This window comes from Cydia amplana, chromosome 4, assembly GCF_948474715.1.
Source record: "Cydia amplana chromosome 4, ilCydAmpl1.1, whole genome shotgun sequence".
Taxonomy (NCBI): Eukaryota; Metazoa; Arthropoda; class Insecta; order Lepidoptera; family Tortricidae; genus Cydia; species Cydia amplana.
Window position 1 is genome coordinate 15,756,566 of NC_086072.1, and position 24,062 is coordinate 15,780,627.

Genomic DNA, 24,062 nt, shown 5'->3' on the forward strand with positions numbered 1-24,062 from the left:
GTTTGGATTATTACAATTAACTTCTGCTTATAACGGAACAATATTGTCAAATGCATGTTTTTATTTTGTAACGCAGCATTGGTGTGGTGAAACGAATTAAATTGATAAATGCTTCTCAAAACACTGATTTATTGATATGGATTTCCCACCAACACCGTCTCCTTCAGATAGTAATGACTATCCTGGAATTCCGCCTTCTTTCGACGCACAAGACAATACTAAGCGACGAAGGTAGGTAACGATTATGATTCCACAATGTTCCGTTTTTACTTTGATATCAGTGTCAAATCATTAGTCACTTACGTTTTATTTGTTTCAGTTCATCTCGATCGATAAAGCGTCGACGTTTCGACGATGAGTTGGTGGAATACAGTCTCGGCATTCCTGGGGCTTCAATAGGCAAGACTGAGAAGCGAATGCGTACACAGTCCTACACCAGTCACTTGCCGGAGTTCCCGTTAGTGAGCGCGCCCCCCACGCCCGTTGTGCCGACGCCGCCGGAGCGCCGGCGTGCCTCGGGAAAACTGACTGTGGGTCCGGGTATATCTAAAAAGTCGAGGCGTAAAGGACAGCTGAGTCAGTTGTCTACAAAGGATCTTGGAAGATGGAAACCTACTGATGATTTGGCACTAATATTGGGAGTGCAACAGGTTAGTCACAATGCTGACAATTTAAAATATTCACGAAATTATTTGTGAATTGCTTACGATTATAACTGAATGTTTAAATAATCAAATTATAACAGATCCCTAACAAAACATTTGCCTAAAATCTTGTATAACCTGCCTCAACTCAACATGAAAAGGGTTCAGAATGTTTGTCAATGAGTGCCAGCAGCCAAATATGAAAAAAAAAACCTTTACAAGAACATTAGTAGATTGTTGCTCATACAGTTCAAATAAGTAATAAAATCACTTAAAATTTACATTATACTTTATTTAATTTCAGACCAATGACCTACGCATAGTCCACCGAGGCATCAAGTTCTCCTGCCGCTTTACCCTTGGAGAGCTGCAGTCCCGCTGGTACGCTCTGCTGTACAACACCGAAATCTCCCGAGTGGCTGTAGCAGCCATGAGGAACCTGCACCCTGACCTGGTGTCTGCTGTGCAGCAACAGGCTTTGTATTCAACAGCTGAAGAGGATCTACTTGGCACAATGAATAGTGTAAGCTTTAAAAGTTGTAAAAAAAATTGAAACTGAAGTTTGCGGCAAAATTAAAAGAAATAGTAATCTGAAAGTTACAATACTGGGAATGATGGCTCATGCTGTGGTTATAAAAATGTGTATGTTACAGTTTTTGGTCTAATTTGGCACATTCAATTATATAACACCAAACAACTTTGACAATCCTATGAAAACTGGGTAATAATAGATTTAGGGTGCTTACAAACTTTTTGGTCTTACAGAAAAAGGTCAGTTAATATTACCAAAACTTGATACAAACTCTGTCACTCATGTTAAAATCTTTATATCAAAGGTATTGAATTTATTTATGTATTTATCATGTTGCTATGATTATCCAAATGTGCGCACTGTCTTATAATTATAACACCACATATCTCTTCTTCCAGAGCTCTCAACCAACAGTGGAGCGATTCCAGGAGCTCCTAGAACAGAACCCGCATGTGTTCTACCCGTCAAGGACTGCCAAGTCACTGATGGCACACTGGCAACTTCTCAAGCAGTACCAACTGTTGCCTGATCAAGTTGTGACCCCACTGCCTAAAGGTATGGGTACATTATTATTTGATGAGGATCCTTAACTACGAAAATTCATGACGACGCTTGGTTTAAGACACTCGCAAGTAAGCGAGCCGAGCGTCATCAGCCCGACACTTGTTGGCCACGGGTACATTACACCTGCCAGGCCTGTGGTCGTGTTTGCCGCTCCCGTATTGGCTTACATAGCCACGAAAAACGTCGCCCTACCTGACACTGTTTCAATAGTCTGTAATAGACTTTAGGGCAAATGATGAGATGATATTTAGAATAAAGTTTCCTACAAAAATCCGTTTAGTGTTGTGAGTTTGGTTACTGCCAAGTTTTAACCTTTCTCATGGCTTATCATGTGTCCATTGCTAAAGTTTGGACTTTAAAAACTTCAACAGCAAATTTTGACAGCAGCATGTAAAGATAACTAATATTGAAAGCTTGTTTTAACTTTAAATCCTTTGTCTTAAGACTTGACTGAGGCTTAACTCCCAACCTTAACCAATTTAGTCAATAATTCCAGACGTTTTGGATGATGAAATATTGTATTTCTATGGATTCTATCCATGTACTGCCCATTTGTTGCTAACCCATTTGTCTCCTCTTATGAAAATGAGTTATGCACAGGGCCGGGTATCTAGGGTAGAGCGAGTGGAGCGGCCGCTCTAGGCGCCAAAATGGCAAATACTGTGAAAACAAACATCTTGATTAAACGGACGGATAACTACGGAAGTCGGAACCTTATATTGAGCATGGAGCGCTAAAACTTAATCTCGCTCTACCCTGATCCAGTACTCGGGCCGGCGCTGGTTATGCATGACAATATTATAAGACAAATGCTCTATACTCGTATGTGTGTGTGTGTGTCTAGGCGATTAACTGTTATTATTGTGTTTTTACTTACTTTACTTTTATAATTTCAGGTACTGATGAGAATATTTTGACATTTTCTGACGCGGAAGACACAATTAATGACTCAGAATTACCAGATTACAAGGAAGATGGTATTGATGTCGAGATGCAGCTAGCAGACAGGTAAATCACTGTTTCATTCATTTTATTTATGACTATCTTGATTTTTTATAAGCAAATTGTTACTCTTGTTCCGTTGAGATTGGTTAAGATATTGGGTGCTTGCCATTGCCATTAAATTTTTCAGTGCCTTCATTGTATTTTAAACTTAGTTAAGATCAAGAATATTTACTTTTGAGAAGCCAAGGTTGTGGATCAAGGTTCCGCTTGTATGAATAGTTTATCCTAGGCCAAAAAAACAACATTTGCATCTACATATATTAACATATTAACGGCGTGAGACTGACAACTGTCTATATTATCGTATTCAAGTCCCATAATTATACAATGAGTTAGTACACCACATTAGATTTGTGAGCGACCTAGTTACATTACACGGTGTAACACAGTATGTAATTCTTGTGGTCTTTATTGGTGTCGCGTGCCGAGCGCTTTAGCGTAATGATTGTTATACCTTCACACTACAGGGAGGTATGTTCAACCGTAGTTATGTTATACAGGATACAGAAGAAGGACATCCGCCTGTTGGAAACATCTCTGAGCCGCTGGCAGGTGCTGGTGCAGTCGGTGGCGGGCGGCGGGGAGCTGGACAAGCACACGCTGGCCGTGCTGCGCGGCCGCCGAGTGCGCTACCTCATGCGCTCCAGGGAGGTATGTTCAACCGTAGTTATGTTATACAGGATACAGAAGGACATCCGCCTGCTGGAAACATCGCTGAGCCGCTGGCAGGTGCTGGTGCAGTCGGTGGCGGGCGGCGGAGCTGGACAAGCACACGCTGGCCGTGCTGCGCGGCCGCCGAGTGCGCTACCTCATGCGCTCCAGGGAGGTATGTTCAACCGCAGTTATGTTATACAGGATACAGAAGGACATCCGCCTGCTGGAAACATCGCTGAGCCGCTGGCAGGTGCTGGTGCAGTCGGTGGCGGGCGGCGGAGCTGGACAAGCACACGCTGGCCGTGCTGCGCGGCCGCCGAGTGCGCTACCTCATGCGCTCCAGGGAGGTATGTTCAACCGCAGTTATGTTATACAGGATACAGAAGGACATCCGCCTGCTGGAAACATCGCTGAGCCGCTGGCAGGCGCTACCTCATGCGCTCCAGGGAGGTTAGTTCATTCCTATTTATATTATAACTAGCGACACGCCCCGGCTTTGCACGGGTTAACAAATTATACATAAACCTTCCTCTTGAATCACTTTATCTATTTAAAAAAAAAACCGCATCAAAATCCGTTGCGTAGTTTTAAAGATCTAAGCATACATAGAGACAGACAGCGGGAAGCGACTTTGTTTTATACTATGTAGTGATTTCCTTTAAATGTTACCTTTTCACGGTTTAACTGCTGGGCCGAATCTACTTGCGTTCTCACTATCAATATCAATCGTCTTCGGTGACTAACATAGGTCCAAATCCCAAAAAAATCTAGCATTATTTTTCATTTAATCAGACAGTGACGGGTACGTGTACAACGTAACGTAGGTGGTCTCTTACAAATACAAAATTCTTTATTTTTGTAAGTTACACGATAAATGTAAGCGGGATGGATCCTCCCTGTAAGCAAAAATAGCTTGTGTAGGGAGACTAGGGAGCCTCCGCTCTTCCTTAGGTAACATGAGGTTAGTAAAGCTATATAATTCTAGTTATTAACATAATATAAGTTTACATTTTACAGTTCCCATAGGATAGATCCGATAGATCAGTGTTTTTCAAACTGTGGGTCGCGTAGCCTCTGCCAGCTGTAAGGCAATACATAGCGAAATATTTTGTTCATACAAAGGGGGTCGCGTCATGAAAAAGATTGAAAAACACGGCGATAGATAAACAAGACACTATTGTCTCGTTTAAAAACAACTTATGTACACAACACATTCAGTGCCAGCGCGAGCTACGCTACGGAAAAACGGCTATGAACAGTGAACTCCCCTAGCGAGTCGCTGGCACTGAATGTGTTAACAAGTTTTTTAAGCTACATTTTTGAGTAGGTAAGTCAGTTTCTTTTATTAATTGTTCTAAAAGTCGTAAAAAATTTCCGTCGTCTGACCAACGGTCCAAAAAATACCAACAAAATAAAAACTTGTAACAGAAATTCGCCATCTATCTGAAACGTGTCAATCTAAACACGACGTGCGGTATGTTAAAATTTGTCGCAATATCATGCCAGTACGGATATGATGGTCGTTCTTGTCTACGTGACAGCGTGATAAAACGGTGTCCGTCACTTTCTTTCCCACGGTGTTAAACAGTGACAGTTATTTTATCACGTGGATAAAGATGGATAAAGCTATCCATAATAGGCTGGCTGGTGGCGGTAACAAGCTGTTTGCGACTTTGTTTACCCTTCCCAAATAAACACGCTCGACCAGTGTCGCTCACCTCCACTGGCATTGCAAAATGCAAAAAATGCCCTTAGCAACTTGTAAGGTCACGTGTACATACATAGGTACCTACATTGCAAGTTAATAAAAAGCTTGTTAAAAAAACAATTGAATATAGGGTATTTGACGTTTTTTTATGAATGGTATCAGTCGATCAGGATTGTTTTGAGGATCAAATGTCTGTATGGGACCCATTGTCTTAAAACAATACAAAAGTCACAAATGATGGTCGAAGTCTGGCACCCGCACTTTACTGACGAAACGCTTCTAAGAAAATGGCAGTACATTGTGACGTCACCATGTAACGTTAGAAGCTGATTCGATGTATGGGAAATAAGGAAATTGCGATTTTGTCGGTGAAATATTGCGTTTATAAGTTTAGAATGTATTGTGATAAATTCCTCGTTTTCTATTTAACTAGATTTAGTTATAAATTTCAACATGTGTCAGCAGCCCTATTTTTTTTTTTTTTTTTTTTTTTTTTTATTTATTTAGAAACAAACAGTCTCGTATTGCTACATTGGATACAATAGCATTTAGTAATGTAGTAGACTTACAGTTTCCTTAATTGGATTATATAAACCTGAACATTAAAATATGAAAATACATAAGAATTATGAATTATCTATATAAATCAAACATACTTAAACGGTGTATTAATGAACAGTGCCAGAAAACTTGAAAGTTAACAATTATAATGCCTGTTGAATACATTGTAAAGATAATCGTTTGAACTTAGATAGTGTTTCAAGAAAAATATCTACATTTTGAAACTTTTCATCATAAAGCCTGCACGCTCTCCTAATGAAACCGTGTTTTGCATATGAAGTACGACTACGGGGGATATGAAAGAGGGGTTTTTTTCTACAAGCTCGCTCACAACGCCGGGGTACTCTAAAAGAAAGAGAGTGTATTAACGAAGGGGCATCGATGATGTTATTAATAATTTTGTAGAGGATCAAGACATCAATACGTTCGCGACGAGAACTCAATAAAGTAGTATTTTGTCTTTTCATGGAGGTGGTATAGTCTATGTATTTATGTCCAGTGCGATACTCAATTGCCTTGACAAACTTTCTCTGTACCTTCTCTATTTTATCACTGTGAATTTTGTAAAGTGGATTCCAAACGGCGCTAGCAAATTCTAACCTACTGCGGACATAACTGTTAAATAGTACTTTATAAGTTGACAATTTATTAAACGGCTTTCCTACTCGTAATATAAATCCCAATTGCTTAAACGATTTAGTTAATATGTTATCTATGTGTGGTACGAAGGTGAGTTTTGAGTCCATAATTACGCCGAGGTCACGGATCTGGTTAACACGAGTCAGCTCTTTGTTGCAGAGTGTGTACTTATTATTTATGGATGTTCGCTTCCTACTGAAGCTGATAATAAAGCATTTGTCTGAATTTAAAAATAAGTGATTTGAAGTACAAAAAGCCTGAAAATTGTTTAGATCATTCTGCAAGGCAGTACAATCGTCCATATTTTTAATAACTCTAAATATCTTTGTGTCGTCGGCGTATAATAGCATGTTTGAATTTTGTATACAATCTGTGATATCATTAATATACAGCACAAATAATAAAGGTCCCAAATGTGATCCCTGCGGTACACCGGAAGGTATAGGTCTGTAATATGATGTGTGTCCCTGCACAGCAACTGCTTGTGAACGATTCTCAACATACGATTTTATCCAGCGGAACATTTACAGCTATTATCATGTATCAATTTATTTTAACTAAACGTTACCATAACTTCATTTTACATTGACATGCTTCTCCTACAGAATACATACCGTAGAAAATTCTAGATAAACACATTGTCCTCACATACTCGGATCCGAAGCCGAACCAATCAAGCTGATGATTGTCAATATTTTTCAAAGATAATGTAAATTAAAATAGTTGAAGCAATTAATCACGCGTCACGTCAAGGCCTGACATCGCCTGTCTGTTGTGGGGTAGTTGCCATGGCGGTGTCCTACCTGGTTGACTGACATATGGTAGACCTTATTGTAAAGACGTAAGGGCCATATATGGTCAATGAACAGTGTTAGTATGCCACTAGGACGGGACCGTGACCATACTTGTGAACTAGTGATCTTGATCACAAATGTTGCATGCACTTGCACGAAATGCAGAATAGACATATCTGTTGGACCGTTGACCTTGAAGAATTACATAAAAACGTCGAGACAGCTCATTTGGCTTAAAAAGATTTTTTTTTTAAGAAAACATTTGTATTTAAAATGGAAAGTCACGTAAAAAAATCTGGATTAAGGATAGAACATCTTTTAGAAATCGGTCAAAAAGCAAAAAAAAAAAGCTTTTTACATACATATTAAAGCTTTTTATTGCAGGAAAGGCGATACATTTACTTGCCAATGTGGCGAAGACTGTGACTTCTCTAGTAATAAAACTATAAAAAATACCACACTATAGTTCGTTTTTTTAGCATTAGAAAGAAGGTAAGCGATCTTAACATGTATTTTAATTCAGAAACGCTTTTTAAAAATCAATAACTATTACTTATGAAAGCAAAACAATATAAATGATCGTATTAGATTCATATTTGTTACATACTTGGCGTGACTTATTTTTAAAAAGTGTTTTTCAATTAAAAGACATCAAGATTGTTTACCTTTTTTCAAATCTAAAAAAAAACGAACTATAGAACGTTGATTGTATGATTGTTTTATTTTCGTCCTCTACATATTGATTCCGATATCCAAAAATAACATTCGACGAGTGTCTGTGAAACCGGATTCCTATCAGGTGCTCACTTATTTTAAGATGTTTGAGTATCTTTACTTGTCTACTCAAATAAAAGTAACAAAAATAGGTACTAAACGCTACTGGTAACATAAAGTACCTATCAAAATCTCACCATAAAAAAATCCAAAAATGTACATTTGTACAGTCACGCTCCGTGATTGTTACGCCATTTAGGGTTCTAGCTAAATCGGACACTTCATAGTGTAAGTATGGAATAACCAATTTAGCTAGGACCCTAAATGGCGTAACAATCCCGTGTGGTGACTGTAAATGAAATGAAATGAAATTTATTATTAATAACATAGTTACAGGTCGGTATTTTACGGTAATCTTCATAATTTTAAAATAATAAAATAAAATAATTCTTGCGACAGCCACTTTTTTAGTCTAGCTTTAAACGCCGCGATGGAAGTTGCATTTCTTACCTCTGTACCTTCGAAGGCCTTGTGACATGGCGAGAAAATGCCGCCAGTAACTAAGTATTCTCCTAGTAGGTATTAGGCAGCACCGGCAGTGATACTAGTACTAACCGAGGGCAGAAGAAATGGATTCTGAAGGAAGGCCGTTTATATAGTATAGACATCATAAGGACACCCGGCTTCTGAACTGTGGCGTGGAAAACAAGTGAAATTATTACCACATCAAACTGTCCACAAATTCGGAGTAACGAAAATGCCAAATAATGATCATTGTGCTTCCACTAAGAAAATGCCGTGGCGATGATGGCGGCGAGTGCAGTGACAAGAGGCTGAACCGGTCGTTATCAATAGGGTATATAAAACTAGAAAGAGTAGGTCATTTGATTGTGACGTCACATAACAAGAAACTGATTTGACTAGTAGTCAATACCCTATTGCTGCCACGTCCTACTATAGGTAGTCAAGAGACTGGCAATAAGGAAGAGTAGCCATTACTTCACCGATAAGATCATAGCTCTTAAGTTAAAGTAGGCCTTGACGTCTGACGATGCTCAACCTACATGAAAGACCACATCATAATAACTACGTATTACTTACTTATTTTACTCTTTGAAATAATTAAGGTTAGATACTAATACCAGCACTCCCGCAGAAATTTTGGGGGTGAGAGACCAGGGACCATTATTACCGTGAACCACTTCGTTCATTCGTTTTGTCTATTTGCCTCTAGCCTCTATCGCTCGTGTATATTTCAGTTATAAAGACGCAAACAGACGAAGCGACTTCTCTGTAGATCCTCAGCTAATATAATTGGTTAAGCTGTCAATAAAGCAAACCTTAATAAGATATTTTATTTACTTATACAAGCATAAGATTTATTTATATATGCATGAGCAACATGTATGTGACATTTGAAATACAAATCTCTATACACATGCTTGAAGTAAAAAAAATCTGGCTTATTACATTAGGTCAATGGTAAATAATTCAGTTAAGAAAATTTACATAAAATTAACATACAATACATAAGGTACTTATAACAAATGTTCGTATTTATGTTTTCTATTGTACCTAATCAATAGTTTGAAATGTACAGTAACAACGGGTGACTCGCGTTTAGTAATTCTCTTGAGTAGGTACAATACTGTGTAAATGTATTATTTCAGTTATATTTAATACTAAAAACATACTAATGATAGTAATGATATATATCATTTCTATATAGAAAACCAACAAAACAGGCGTCCTATCTTGTTGATAATCAGTAAGTATATCATTATCCGATAGTAAGTGTTTACTCGTATATGCCACCTAAAACTTAATTAACAATTTGTTAATGAACGTCAGGCATGTATAGAATTTTGTTACTGATATAATTTCTTGTTAAGTATTCTACTCCGTTTGGATAAACTACTTTATGCATCATTTGATAATATCAATCTTGGTTATACAACATTATGACAGACAATATTAAGCACATACGTAAACGACATAAGGAATTATATTATTGCAATTTGCAATAGAAGTGGAACTTCGTTAAGTGAACCCGGGTTAAGAGAATAATATTGTTAAAGAATGAAATAACATGTCAATTTGAGCCTTACAAGACCCAAACAAAACTAAAGTAACTAAATATTATTCGTGTCGAATTTAGTATTATCATTATTGTCCGTATCTCTCAAGTTTCGTGTTACATAGGTTTCACTGTGTTAGGCATTTCATGGAAACAATTACGCCCATAGTATACTGTTAAACCCCCACGATCAATGCTTCGCGTGGACAATAATGTAGAAGTGGTTTGATGTATTCGTGCTACCCCTGACACCCGGCTCAAGGCCGCAGCCCTAATGGCTCTGCCGTATGATTTGTCGCTCACTGTCACTCGCATCGATACAATATACGTATTGATTGCCCTCGTTCCCATTCATCTATTCTAAAACCAGTATTAAAGTACCTTTTGAATACATCAAACTAGTTTCTATGTTACTGGATTCGTCAATCTAGTTTTTGTGTTGAGTTTATAGATTGACGAATCCAGCAACATAGAAACTAGTTTGATGTATTCAAAAGGTACTTTAATACAAGATACAGTACGTAGCGGCCCCCTTTTTTTAAATATCTTTCGTTAAATTGAAATAATCACGATTATTTAGCAGTGGCGCTAGTGTGCACGTTGATGGCCTCTTAATAAATATATATTGTGATTGTGACACCGTGCCTTTATCTAAGACTTCGTAATACCCTTGGGTTTTTATTATCAGCTATTATCACTTAAATATATGATATCAAATTAACAATCTGCACCTATTTTTCATACCGCTAAGTAAGATTCAAACCGCTTGCGACAAAAATGACTGAGCACAGTATGCAGTGGTTATTGACGACAGGTAATTCCATTGTGTCGATGTTTTGCGAGGCAGAGTGCTAAACGTAGCATGTTTACACAATACCTCTTAAAACACGACCATTGTTTTGCTATAGCCCGCGCATTGATTCAAAACATTTTGAGTAGCCTCAAAGGAATACTGGAGGAAATTGGTTCATGTCCGGTGGATCTGCCGCGCCACGTCTGAGTGATGCTGTAATTTGTTCGTTGATTACTTAGTGCTTAAGTGAGGTAAATGTAGTGTGCTAATGTACTGATAAGAAGTCTTTCGTTACTGTTCGGAGAATATGTCAGGACATATTCGAGGAACGCTGGTGTCAGTTTGAGTGAAGTTGCTGTCGACCAGCATTCAACATTCTGTTGCGTGTGTAATGTGTATCTTAGTCGGAAAGTATATGATGGGTGCAATAATAAAGTATTATTCACCACACCAGCTGCTAAAGGCTCTAATGATTGTTTAAAAACTATTGAGAAATTAAGTTGCGTTTTATGCACATGTGTGGCAAAGTAATCGAATACAAATTTTGAGTTGTTTCCCTACGTTGGCTGGTAGAATTGACTTTTAAATGATGAATTTGAATGATAAATATTTATTAACGTTAATTTGAATTGGTCTGTTTTTGTTTGATATTTTACAGTAAGTAGGGTAGGTACGTTCGTTTTCGTCCAGCTCTAGTTTTGCAATGACCTTATTTTCCTCGCGTTGGTGTGGTGAAATTTTTCGTGTTTCACTCGGTGCCTTGAAACCCTCGCAACGCTCAAGATTCAACTTTTAGAACCACTCGCTAGGCTCGTGGTTCAATTTTGGAATAATTCGTTTGCTCGGGTTAGGTCCCCCTTGTAAAACTATTTACCTAAAGTAATAGAAGCAGTGGTGAAGACCGACCTGGCAGTTCAACGTAATTACCTACATTTGTTTTATTTTTGTATATTGATCCAAACCTTAATACGAGTATTACATATAATATTCCATTGTATACCTTCTCCTAATTGGCTATATTTAAATTATGTACGGTGTAGTTTGAATAACCAGGCCGATAACGAGATTTGACGATTTTAAAATAAGATGCGAAAATTAAGCGATAGTGGTTAGTAAAAAGATCATTTACCTATGTAAATAAAAGTCCGATCTCATATTTGATAAAGCCATGATTCATATAAGTATCTAGCGAGAGACACATAGTACCTAGTTTTTCTCAATTACTTTAACAGTGTTCGTTCAAAACAATCAATGAAGTGCCCTATAAATTAAATTGAGGGTTTATACTTGGCGCCGCGATTAAATTTTAAACTTGCAAGTGCGCCCCGGACTGAAAAAGATTGGGAACCCCGGAGTTAGGGTATTTTCAAGATGTATAACATTATACAAGCATAGGTAGGTACTCTCTACTTATGTAGATGTAGGAAATACCTTGTTTGTTAGGGTTCCGTAGCCAAATGGCAAAAAACGAAACCCTTATGGATTCGTCATGTCTGTCTGCCTGTCTGTCTGTCTGTCCGTCTTTCCGTCTCTTTCCGTCTGTCCGTCTGTCTGTCCGTCCGTATGTCACAGCCACTTTTTTCCGAAACTATAAGAACTATACTGTTGTAACTTGGTAAGTAGATGTATTCTGTGAACCGCATTAAGATTCTCACACAAAAATAGAAAAAACAAAAAACAATAAATTTTGGGGGTTCCCCATACTTAGAACAGAAACTGTGTGGGTTATCTATGGATAGGTCTTCAAAAATGATATTGAGGTTTCTAATATCATTTTTTTCTAAACTGAATAGTTGCGTTTTCCCTCCCCCCCCCCCCCCTGTAACTTCTAAAATAAGAGAATGATAAAACTAAAAAAATATATGATGTACATTACCATGCAAAGTTCCACCGAAAATTGGTTTGAACGAGATCTAGTAAGTAGTTTTTTTTAATACGTCAAAATCCCCTAAATACGGAACCCTTCATGGGCGAGTCCGACTCGCACTTGGCCGCTTTTTTTTATTTTTAATATTCACTTATCAATATGAATGTAAATTTTGCATGTTTTGACATCACTACATAGCAGGGATGTTGCGGATGCAGGTTTTTTGACATCCGCGGATGCGGATGCGGATGTCAAGATTAGGTACTTATAAAACGTCAAATATTACATTTTTAGTATCATTTAAAAAAAACGAAACGTTTAGTATTTGAGCAAGAATATAGGTGCGTTATATTTTAATAAACAGTAACTTGGCCGACTTTTCTGGATCTAGACGATTTCGTTAGGTATAGGTAATGATGAAATTACTTAGCACTTACGCCGCCGCTAAGACGTTCCTGTACCGATTTGTTTGACATCCGCATCCGCATAAGCTCCGCATCGATTTTATGCGGATGCGGATGCAGATGCGGATGTTGAAAATAATGCGGAAGTTCCGCGGTTGCGGATGCGGATGCGGATGTTCGCAACATCCCTGCTACATAGTATAAAACAAAGTCGCTTCCCTGTCTGTCTGTCTGTATGTATGCTTAGATCTTTAAAACTACACAACGGATTTTGATGCGGTTTTTTTTAATAGATAGAGTGATTCAAGAGGAAGTTTTTTGTATAATTTGTTAACCCGTGCGAAGCCGGGGCGGGTCGCTAGTTACTTATAAGACGCGGACTTGATAGAGCTGATATATACAACAGTATAAAGGCCCTATAAAATAATAAATAAATAAATAAAAGTTCCTACTTAAGATACCTTAGACAAGTGCTTTTATTATTATCTTAGCGTTTATCTATCTAATCTAATACCTTTAAACGAGCAATTCTTGTTTATTTATTTATTTATATATATATATATATATATATATATTTCTGGGATCTCGGAAACGGCTCTAACGATTTCGATGAAATTTGCTATATGGGGGTTTTCGGGGGCGAAAAATCGATCTAGCTAGTTCTTATCTCTGGGAAAACGCGCATTTTCGAGTTTTTTTATGTTTTCCGAGCGAAGCTCGGTCACCCACATATTCACATATAATCTCAGCTAGGCTGCTTCAGAGCCCAGGCGGCCTAGCCAAGGTTACGATCGCTTGCGCTTCGCCATGGAATCGCTTAGTGTCTCTCTATCACTCTTCCGTATTAGTGTGACAGTGACAGTTGCTTTTCGCTCGGTACGGAGCGTTAGCGATTGGCATGTTATCTACGGGGCCAGGTCCTCATGTAGGTATGCATGCGCAGGTCCCGAGGTATGTAATTTAAGATTTAAGTATGTATGACTAATTTTACGTTTGAAATCAGCTCAAATGTTATGTAGGTACATAACTAAAAGTCAAAAAGTGTTAGTTAAAATAACGGACCTGCCTCCAAAAATCGATTTTACTCTCGTAACTTGATTAGGTAATCAATGTTTGCACAAGTGCGAAGTTAGAGAATCTAAAAAAAATGTTTAATCATTATTAAATAGCAGCTAACCACATTTTTAGGGTTCCGTAGCCAAATGGCAAAAAACGGAACCCTTATAGATTCGTCATGTCTGTCTGTCTGTCCGTCTGTCTGTCCGTCCGTATGTCACAGCCACTTTTCTCCGAAACTATAAGAACTATACTGTTGAAACTTGGTAAGAAGATGTATTCTGTGAACCGCATTAAGATTTTCACACAAAAATAGAAAAAAAAACAATAAATTTTTGGGGTTCCCCATACTTCGAACTGAAACTCAAAATTTTTTTTTCATCAAACCCATACGTGTGGGGTATCTATGGATAGGTCTTCAAAAATGATATTGAGGTTTCTAATATCATTTTTTTTTAAACTGAATAGTTTGCGCGAGAGACACTTCCAAAGTGGTAAAATGTGTCCCCCCCCCCCCGTAACTTCTAAAATAAGAGAATGATAAAACTAAAAAAAATATATGATGTACATTACCATGTAAACTTCCACCGAAAATTGGTTTGAACGAGATCTAGTAAGTAGTTTTTTTTATACGTCATAAATCGCCTAAATACGGAACCCTTCATGGGCGAGTCCGACTCGCACTTGGCCGCTTTTTATTTTTAAATACCACCTCGGTTGCAAACAACAACACCGGCAACATGGTAAGTGGTTAAGTAGGTACTTAGCTTTGAGACCCTTGCAAGTTGCAAGTCTATGAATTTTAAAAATCTGTGAATATTGATTTTGTAGAAGCCCGGATTCCTATATATACAGGGTGTTTCCTGTAACAGGAGCAATAAATAAAACTGTAGGCTGTAATACCTAAATTAAACTGTAGGCTGTACTCCTCAAACTGACTAACATTTGTACAGCAACTTTTGAAAATAACTCATGTTTTGACTTTTATTATACTTTAAAGTTTATTCTAAGACGCAATGTATTGCAAATTTTGTTATGTTTAAAGCGTGACAAGCAACGTCAAAGTCGTCAAACACACTGATGTCAGCGTGCACTGAAGGCAATATTTATTTTGTATGAAAAAGAGGATGTCTAAAGATTCATAATTTTTAAAAGTTGCTTAACAAATGTTGGTCAGTTTGAGGAGTAAGTACTTTAGTTTAATTTATTGCTCCTGTTACAGGAAGCACCCTGTATTTATCGGGCTTGAAGTTCCTCCTAAAACCACCGATATTATATTCCCCTTCCATAAGTACCTACCTACTTTATATTTATCAACCTGATGGTGATGGTTGCACCATTTCATTATGCACAAGAAAACATAATGGTGACTGAAATGTACATAGACATAATTTACCTGCTTGTTTTATACATATACCTACCAACTTTACTACCGAAGGTTACTCAAATTCAATCAATTTGCCATTTCGAAATTGTCGAATTCTGCACATGCGGTTTTTATTGTCCTGATAAGAGAACCTTGCATTATACGCCTGTTTAGATCAGCTTTGGCTGAAGGTCGATTGTGGAAACTAAAAAGGCAATTAAATATCCGAATATTACATCTGAATTACAACAATGTCCATTGATATGTTGTCTACTTGTCTCTCCAACGGATCATAGCCAGTTTATAATTAAAATCATATTAGTATCATCCATCCAGTATGTTTATGAGTTTGGATGTTTTTACTCAATCAGGAATAGACAGCTGAAAATATATAGGTGAATGACATTGACATAATAGTTTACGCGGCACATCATTAGTTTAGTCAGGCGTGTCTCACTCCGCGATTTCGTCGCTTTGCTACAGGTAGCTAAAAGTACATCCGTTCGGCCCCAATTTTGGGGAAAGCCATAAGCCGCGCGTGGCGCTGTCGTCACCTAGCGGCCATATCTGTGCTGATCGTAACAGACGCGTTTTGTTAGAGAGTGAGTCTTCTGTACTTAGTACTATTATTTATTCTGTGGTTTAGTGGAGAACGAACAAGATGAAGGTTTTTTTTTAAGTTTCTTATTTACTGAGTATCGTGAATAATATCGAAAATTATTGCTCCAAAAGTCAGAAAATACTGACACCCTTTCGCCTAACTTTCAATCAAACCTGAAAGTGATCACCGGGCTGTTTTTTTTTTCATTTACTATTTTATAATGGCCAAACACATCAGACCTGATGTTTGCTCGAAACATAAACTAATATCATTATAATATAACATCCAATGTTTGCACGCGTCGTTAGCGATTGTAACAATGGCCCGAGTTGATTTGGACCGTAATTAGATCTGAATTTATTGAACTCGACCACGTGACATTATTGTTATATATTATTTTAAAATATCTTAGTGACCGTGAATACAGGGAAAACTAGGCTCTGATTTTATACCTGATTTATGTATCTAATAAACTAACAGTTCGACTGGCCAATCTACTATTACAACCAATTTGACCGGTTTGTACTAAAAAGACATTTGGAACAGTCGTTTCACAATTTAATGTTCCGAATACGGAATTATGCAACCTGAGCCTGTTAGAGCAATTTTTCGTGTTTGTAAACCATTGGAACCGTTTTAAAAAACAGGCTTACAAATAATAGACCGATGGCATAATAACACAAAGCATGTCCTAATAATAAAGCAAATAATCTTTACATCTGCACTTATCCATGTAATAAAACGTAACATAATTCAGTACAACTTAAAAGTACAGCTCCGTAACCGACTAATCCTAGCACTCCTATACTACTCACGCGGTTGTGCAACAACAAACAGAACAGAACAACAGAATGTTTAATAAAATATACCTATTAAGTCCAGGAACAACTTTGAGGAAACAAGCTTTATGGTATATTATAACGATAAATAGGGAAATAAGTGTTAGTCAGAGCCTGAAAATAACTATTATCATTTATCCTTCAGCATACATTAAACATTATTAAACCAGACACAAAAAAAAAACTTGTTTATAAAAACCACTATATGGTTATGCCACATTTCGATAAATTGTACCAAACTACTAGAATTATAACTTTGAAATCAGTTAACTACCTATTTAAAAACCCCTAATAAAAATCAAATATCAAATACCCTATTACTAGTTAATTATAATTAACTCTGTATTATTTTGGGTTTTCGGGAGTTATTTAAATTCATACTGAAGCCCCAAGCGCGATATAAAATACTGTGATCGCTGATTACTTGATTAGAGATGCATGGGTGTTAGAACTATAAGGCAGAGCAAACATTGCTTACCTTATCATTATGAGCAGTTTTAAGTATAATTTTCAAATATCATAAAATATGCAAGCAGGACACGTGTCGGTACGTGTCGGTCGGTGTAGGTACGTACCTACCTACCTACAAGACTAAAAGAGATCAGACGTATAATCAAGATACAAGATCAAAAGTATAATCAAGAAAGCTTTGTTAAACTCTAAGTCACAACTAGCATAGTAAATAACATTATGCATGTACCTACTTAATAAATTTAATTTAAACAAACCTACTCGTATTAGCTAAGAATCTAAAATAAATATAGATTAAGCTAAGTACTTCAACCATGTAATTTGAATTGAATATTATTTTAAGAAATATACAGTTCAATTATTTTTTTTAACTATTAGAAATGCACTGCCGGAAGTGCCAGATGAAAAATTCCAGAGGACGAGGCATATTGTCATTGCCAGTAAGCTTAAAAACATAAAATTAAATTACCGAAAGGTGCAACGTAACAATGCGTCCAACAAGGTCGTCATTGTTAATATCGCATGGTATCGTTAAATGAAAACGGAGCTGAGAACACACTGATTTTTGTCAAGTAGTAGTTGCAGGTAATCTGAAATATTTCCTGTTTTCAATTAATCGGCATTAATAGCTGAGGTACATTGTCTTTTTTTACAGGAAGTATTTATAATTTCTCTTATTTTGCGAATTTTAATCGCGATCTTGGCTGCCTTAGTAGTTTGTTTTCGAAAATGGTTTGTTAATTATTATTTGGTTTCTTCTTAGCTCTAATTTGTGTGCAATGCCAATGTTCTGTGCTCTGGCATGACTGACGAATGGCAGCTAACTGTAGCGCACCATATTGACAGTATACTTAAATTCGTAGAATTTTCACCCGTATGATAATTGATGCCACCGTTATCTTCAAACACAGGAAATTTCTGAAGTTTCTTCAACCCGCCTTACATACTTTTGTCATTCCCATAACAACGTCGAGCTCTACAGTAATTTTTAGTAGATATATGCATTGTCGATATTTGTGACACTATACCTACTCATTAATACTCAATCCGTAATGTGTGTTACGCAATTTGTGATTACATTTTCAATGCGTATGTGTCAGGATAGAGCAGGTGTGAAATATTAATTTTGAAACGTTTTCGGTGAATCCGTATTTTGTTCAGGTCAAAAGGCATAATAAATACAATAAAATATATTTGGCGACATTGTCCTTAACGCGGCCCAATCTGATCTGTAACCAATTATGAGTAAATTAACATACTTGATTTAAGTAGTGTTGCAAGTTTGGATTTATATTATTTTAAAACAAAAAAAAATAACGCTAATCTGAAAACAATTTGTGCTTTAACTGACATTGTAGTTTGCAATTGCATTACTTTGTAATGTACCTGTGTACTTATAGGTATTTTGAGCCAGTCAAATTGCGTAAATATCTATACGTACGTTTTCTAACCTATTCAATAGTTCACAAATATTGTATCTAATTGTTCATCAAAATAATTGACTTACTGAACATATTGATTGGTTGGTACCTTCGTTCGTAGAGTTTGTGACAAAAATAAACAACTAGTGATATTACAAAAAAGATGTGTTATTGACAGTGGGTAAACGTAATTATTACTCACTATAAAGTATCGCAATAAAACAAATCGTGTGCCACGTGATGCCAGGGCTAGATATATTGCGATGTGTTTGTTTGTAGATGTGCACGCAAATAGGTACTTAGGTAGAGTACCTAGAGTTCGCGCAAGAGGTCCGAAAACCGAAATGAATTCCCACTTGCACCCACACCGGGTACTCGGGCGCAGTGCAGACCCTCCCGCTTCCTCAGACCCTTACCTTACACTGGCAATGATAACTAAATGTTTAATTAACTCGATAAATTAAATTGTTGATAAGAGCCGTTTCTCTTGTAGTATAAATAGGTACAATGTATGCTATGTACGATAAAAGGGGTAGGTAGCATTATCTCGATTATAATTCGATGTGTTTAATTTCTTAATATTAGGTATATTACTAGCTGTGCTTGTGACTTCGTCCGTGTTAGAATCGGTCCGTATCTTTTCCCCGGCCCATACAAAATGAGACTTGACGCAAACGCGTACCTACGTCACGTCACGCTATCGAATAAAATTTACACGGGGTACTGAACAGTAAGTGAAAACGCGGCTTAACGCCTGCCAAGTTGGGACTCTATCAGTTAATTCAGTTACCTACCTACCTACTCCGTTGACGATGGCATTTGCAATAGTCAGGAAATCAATATAACAAATTGACATGCGATGAGTGTAGCCGTAGCTTTCTGCTATTTACAATTCGCTGCTTCCTAATAAATAAAAATGTAAATAAATCACTTGCATGTCTATTTTTACGATGCATATATTGCAAAAAATGTGCGTTAAATTAGCGTATTATACAACTAGTACCGGACAACAATAATTACATATTTACCACTGCTTATATTATGTACCTACCAACACCAACCTACCTACTTGCATTGGTGAAACAATTCTAAACATTAAATCCTTCCGATGCATCGTGTAAACTCACGGCCTCGAATGTTAAACGTTAAAATCGTGTGCAAACAGTAGAGCTTGTTGTTGAGATACAGTACGGACTATAGCTAATAGCTAGGTAACGCTGTGCAAAGGGTACTGGGTACTGGTGGTACAGAGCTCTCCACACACACAACCAGGCTACTTCCGTTGCTCACCAACCACGTTGCCTCAAACGAATCAATAGTAAGTTTGACCTCAGATTACGCTTAGCTGTAATATTTAGAGGTCTCTTTTTACATGTTGGCCTGAGGCGATTCGCTCAGCATGCAGGAATAGCAGCACTGATAGCGTTATCGAGGAATTGTCATGTCAACAACACTATCTTACTTGTTACAATACTTAGTTATTACAATAACGAGATATTTTACAATACGGTTGGAAAAAAATATAGTGTTTTAAATTCTGTCGTTGATATTGGTACGATGTGATTATGTTTTTGTAAGGGACCTATTTAATTTATTATTCTTATTTACGCGTTAATATCTACCGCATAAATAAAATAATAAATTAACTGTTCCATTATATACTCCTAGTTTTTCTGGGAAAATGCACTAAATACACAATAATACCTATCCTCAATCCTCCTTATAATGCCTTTTCTAGTTTTTGTTATAAGTAACGACAAACTCGGGTTTCGTTAACCTCAGTTATGTTAATCTTGTTGTCTTTTAAGGTTACACATTAGTTCTTTGAAGTTACCTGAATAACACCGGAACGTCCGACATAGGAACTTTTTGTTTCTATTGCGCTGACGGTAGGAACTATATCGTTAAGTATATTATTTGTGACGGTACTTGCACAGTCTGAAACACTATTTATAAATTAAGTGGGTAGGTGGGTATTCACTGCACATAATAGGTACAAATTGGAATCGTATCTAATCGTATTTAAGTGGATAACAATATAATTTCCGATTTCAGCATTTTTAATTGCGACGTAGTTACGTCTAACACGAATCTCAATTTTATGCACACATGCTTATTTTCTATTATTTTGTTTAGTCGTGCGTTTGTCGTCTTTCTAATACTTTAAGTATCTGAGCACGTTTTCGTTTTATATTATTTTAACTGTGTTGATCGTACTCTGCAGCTCTTAAACATGACTTCCAAATATATTGTTTCTGTTGTCAGCGTCAGAAGGATTGTTCTTTCTCCGACCTTGTGTGTTGCATACTTAACCATACAAGGTTGCTATCGCCTTCTTTATCCAACTAGGTGGTTTAATTAAGCGTATCAATTAACAGCTGTGCCTACACTGGCATTAATTAGTTCAATATCGAGCACGTCGAACAACGCAGCAACTTTAGGATCTAGGGACTTGTTTAATAAATTGTGTCAACTATGTTCTGTGTCATCGGAACTTGGACGCAAAGGGATAATAATAGCAGATGTGTATCGTGGCATCATAACTCCAAAACGAATGAAATAGGTATATCTGGAACAAGTTTTGAATCCTTACCAGTTTTAATAGTTTTTTTTATTGCGTATTGATTAGTGTTTTGGTCGGCAGATCGCGGTGGGACGGAGCACCCGCGACCACACGATCGACGTGGACCTGACGCTGGAAGGCCCCGCCGCAAAAGTGTCCCGCAAGCAGGCCACCATCCGTTTAAGGAACACGGGTGACTTCTTTATGTCCTCGGAGGGCAAGCGGCCGATCTTCGTCGATGGGCGGCCCGTTCTTCAGGGGAATAAAGTGAAGCTCAATCATAACAGTGTTATTGAGGTGAGAATACATTCAGTTTAAAAATATCGAATTTGTCAAGTTCTATCGTTTGTTTCTCGTCAACTTTTAGTCGATGTACCTAGTTCTGCTCGGGACAGAATTTCTAAATTGCAGCTAAAGTTTGCCATATGACTTGTTTTTAAACAATAATTACCTTCCATTGATTTGATGCTTATGTTCCTAAATTAAAAAATAGTTAACCGCTTCTAACGTTCGGAAACCCATTCGGTCTTAATTCAGTTGAAAAATGGCAATCGATTGTACCTAAATCTTATTATAGATACTCGTAAAAATTAATGAGAAAAAGTAGACGCTGTGCGAGATTAATATGTTAGCAAACACTTACCACAGTTAAATCGGTTTGTTGTTTTTTCTATTGCTGTCGCCAGAGACAATTGTTTAAGCCTAAAGCTTTGGTTTCCTCCGAAAGCGGTGCCGTCATAATAATATAGCGGCCGTCTCCATACAAATACTACGACATCCATATTTAGCCGTATTATTTAGTATGGAGACGGCCGCTATATGACGGCACCGCTATCCTAGGAAAACCGATCTTTACACCAAGTCACGATCAACTATGGATACCACCAAATCCAGTGTTGCCAGAACCAATTCGACAATATTAGGTTAAATTATACATACTTACGTTTTTGTTAATGAGCTAAAATGAGTTTTTCTTTCCCTTTGCTAGCGGTCCGACGGTCTAACAGCTTTGTATATTTTATTTATTCTTGTATTTGTATTCACAGATTGCGGGCCTCTGCTTCGTGTTTCTTATTAACCAAGATCTCATCAGCGCCATTCGCCAAGAAGCCGTTAAAGTTAATATTCCTGTATAAAAGTTTTGAATAAAGGGGATTAATTAATATAGACTCAAGGATTTTTATTTAGAACACATTTATTTGGTCAATATTAGAACAATTCTCAAAACTAGGTTTCACTCGAAAACGTAATATTCCCGTTAACAAATAGCGCACTGCTCCCTGCGACTGCAACAGACCGCCCCGCGGAGCGAGCGCGCGCCTTTTGGTTACATCTATCACGAAACACTATCACGTGCGTTACTGGCATTAAACGATATACATTTAACATTAAACGCAAAACATATTTTACGATCTCTTATAACTTATTCCATAACCCTTAATGCAATAAAACTTACTATTCGCTTAAAATATAACAATTACCAACAGTGCTGTAAAATAAAACTCTCAAACAGTCCACTCAATAGTGCGAAACTACAAAGATTTTTTTAGGATACCTAAAGAAAAAAAAATACAAAAAATTAACAACATACGCAACATCGCAAACAGTAAAAGAACAAACATGCGTAATCAGTCGGACTGTCCCACAGGAACCATGAATTTGCTTTTAAATAGAACAGCCTCAAAACATCTTGTAAATTATGCAGATATTTATCTGTTGCACATCATTCATATCCATACTTATTTATTTTGTACATTTCGTAAGTATTCATAAAATTACCCCAGTTATGCAACATTTAGCCTAAAATATGTTATTATAAATATATTTATAATATATAAAACCGTTTCAAACCACTATACAATTATGAGCATCACTCACTCAATACAAGGAAAATTAATTTTAAATTACATATACATACTTAACAACGAATTTCTACAATATACGAGACGGCGGTTGCTACTACAATGTATGCAGGACTCTAATAAAAGCACTTTATTTGGTATATATTTATTTAACACCCTGTACATAGTATAAAAATAGTGTATTAATTTATTTTAATACGGTTTAGGCACAATCAGGCTAAAACGTTTAATGGCGAGTGCCTTGATTATGAGATCAGTAAATACACCATTTTCTGAAGTGTCTGTGTATAATATACATTCTGTAATTACATTACAATATTAGGTAGGTACTTCGCATTTTACGGTGGCGTAAAATTTTAGCTCGAACGTTAAAGGCACTGCAGCATATGTACGCGAGTAGGTATACGTCATTTTCAAAATATAAAATATTACGTTACTGCAAACTAAATATATCAGGCACTTGATTCTAATAAGGACAACATTAGGAAATTATGGGTCAAGCAAGTCCCATCAAATATTTAATTAAATACACCGCTCGTAACATCGCAAGTCGAAGAGCGTAAAACAGAGCAATATAAAAATATTACATAGAAAAGCTAGTTAATTTTCCAATATATATAACGTCTGAGTATTGGTTCTGCTTATTTCACACTGAAAGTTCATTACACTATGCCGTTGTCCTACAACGTTTGAATCAACATTGCAGACAACATTAAACGACAACAAGCATAATGTTTATAAATACACAATATAGTATAGGACATCAATAACAGCAGTACGCACTCTTTGTACTTGAGCCTAAAGTAACACCTATTTCTCGCAATACACATATATTAAAATGGTGCTTAGAATTTACGTGAGCAATTGTTAACCATATCAACAAGGGTTGTTTGGTCATAATATAAATAATTACATCCTAATTTTCAT

The 24,062-nt window shown here is 36.9% G+C and overlaps 1 protein-coding gene across 1 annotated transcript; it reads left to right on the forward strand.

Moving 5' to 3' along the window:
• The first annotated feature begins 51 nt into the window (after positions 1 to 51).
• LOC134647299 (microspherule protein 1) lies at positions 52 to 22,438 on the forward strand. Its single transcript, XM_063501587.1, has 8 exons — positions 52 to 231; positions 320 to 650; positions 949 to 1,167; positions 1,575 to 1,731; positions 2,637 to 2,748; positions 3,246 to 3,396; positions 21,355 to 21,570; positions 22,320 to 22,438. Exons 1-8 carry the CDS (start codon positions 137 to 139, stop codon positions 22,407 to 22,409), a joined length of 1,371 nt encoding a protein of 456 aa, XP_063357657.1. The 5' UTR covers positions 52 to 136; the 3' UTR covers positions 22,410 to 22,438.
• The last annotated feature ends 1,624 nt before the right edge of the window (positions 22,439 to 24,062 follow it).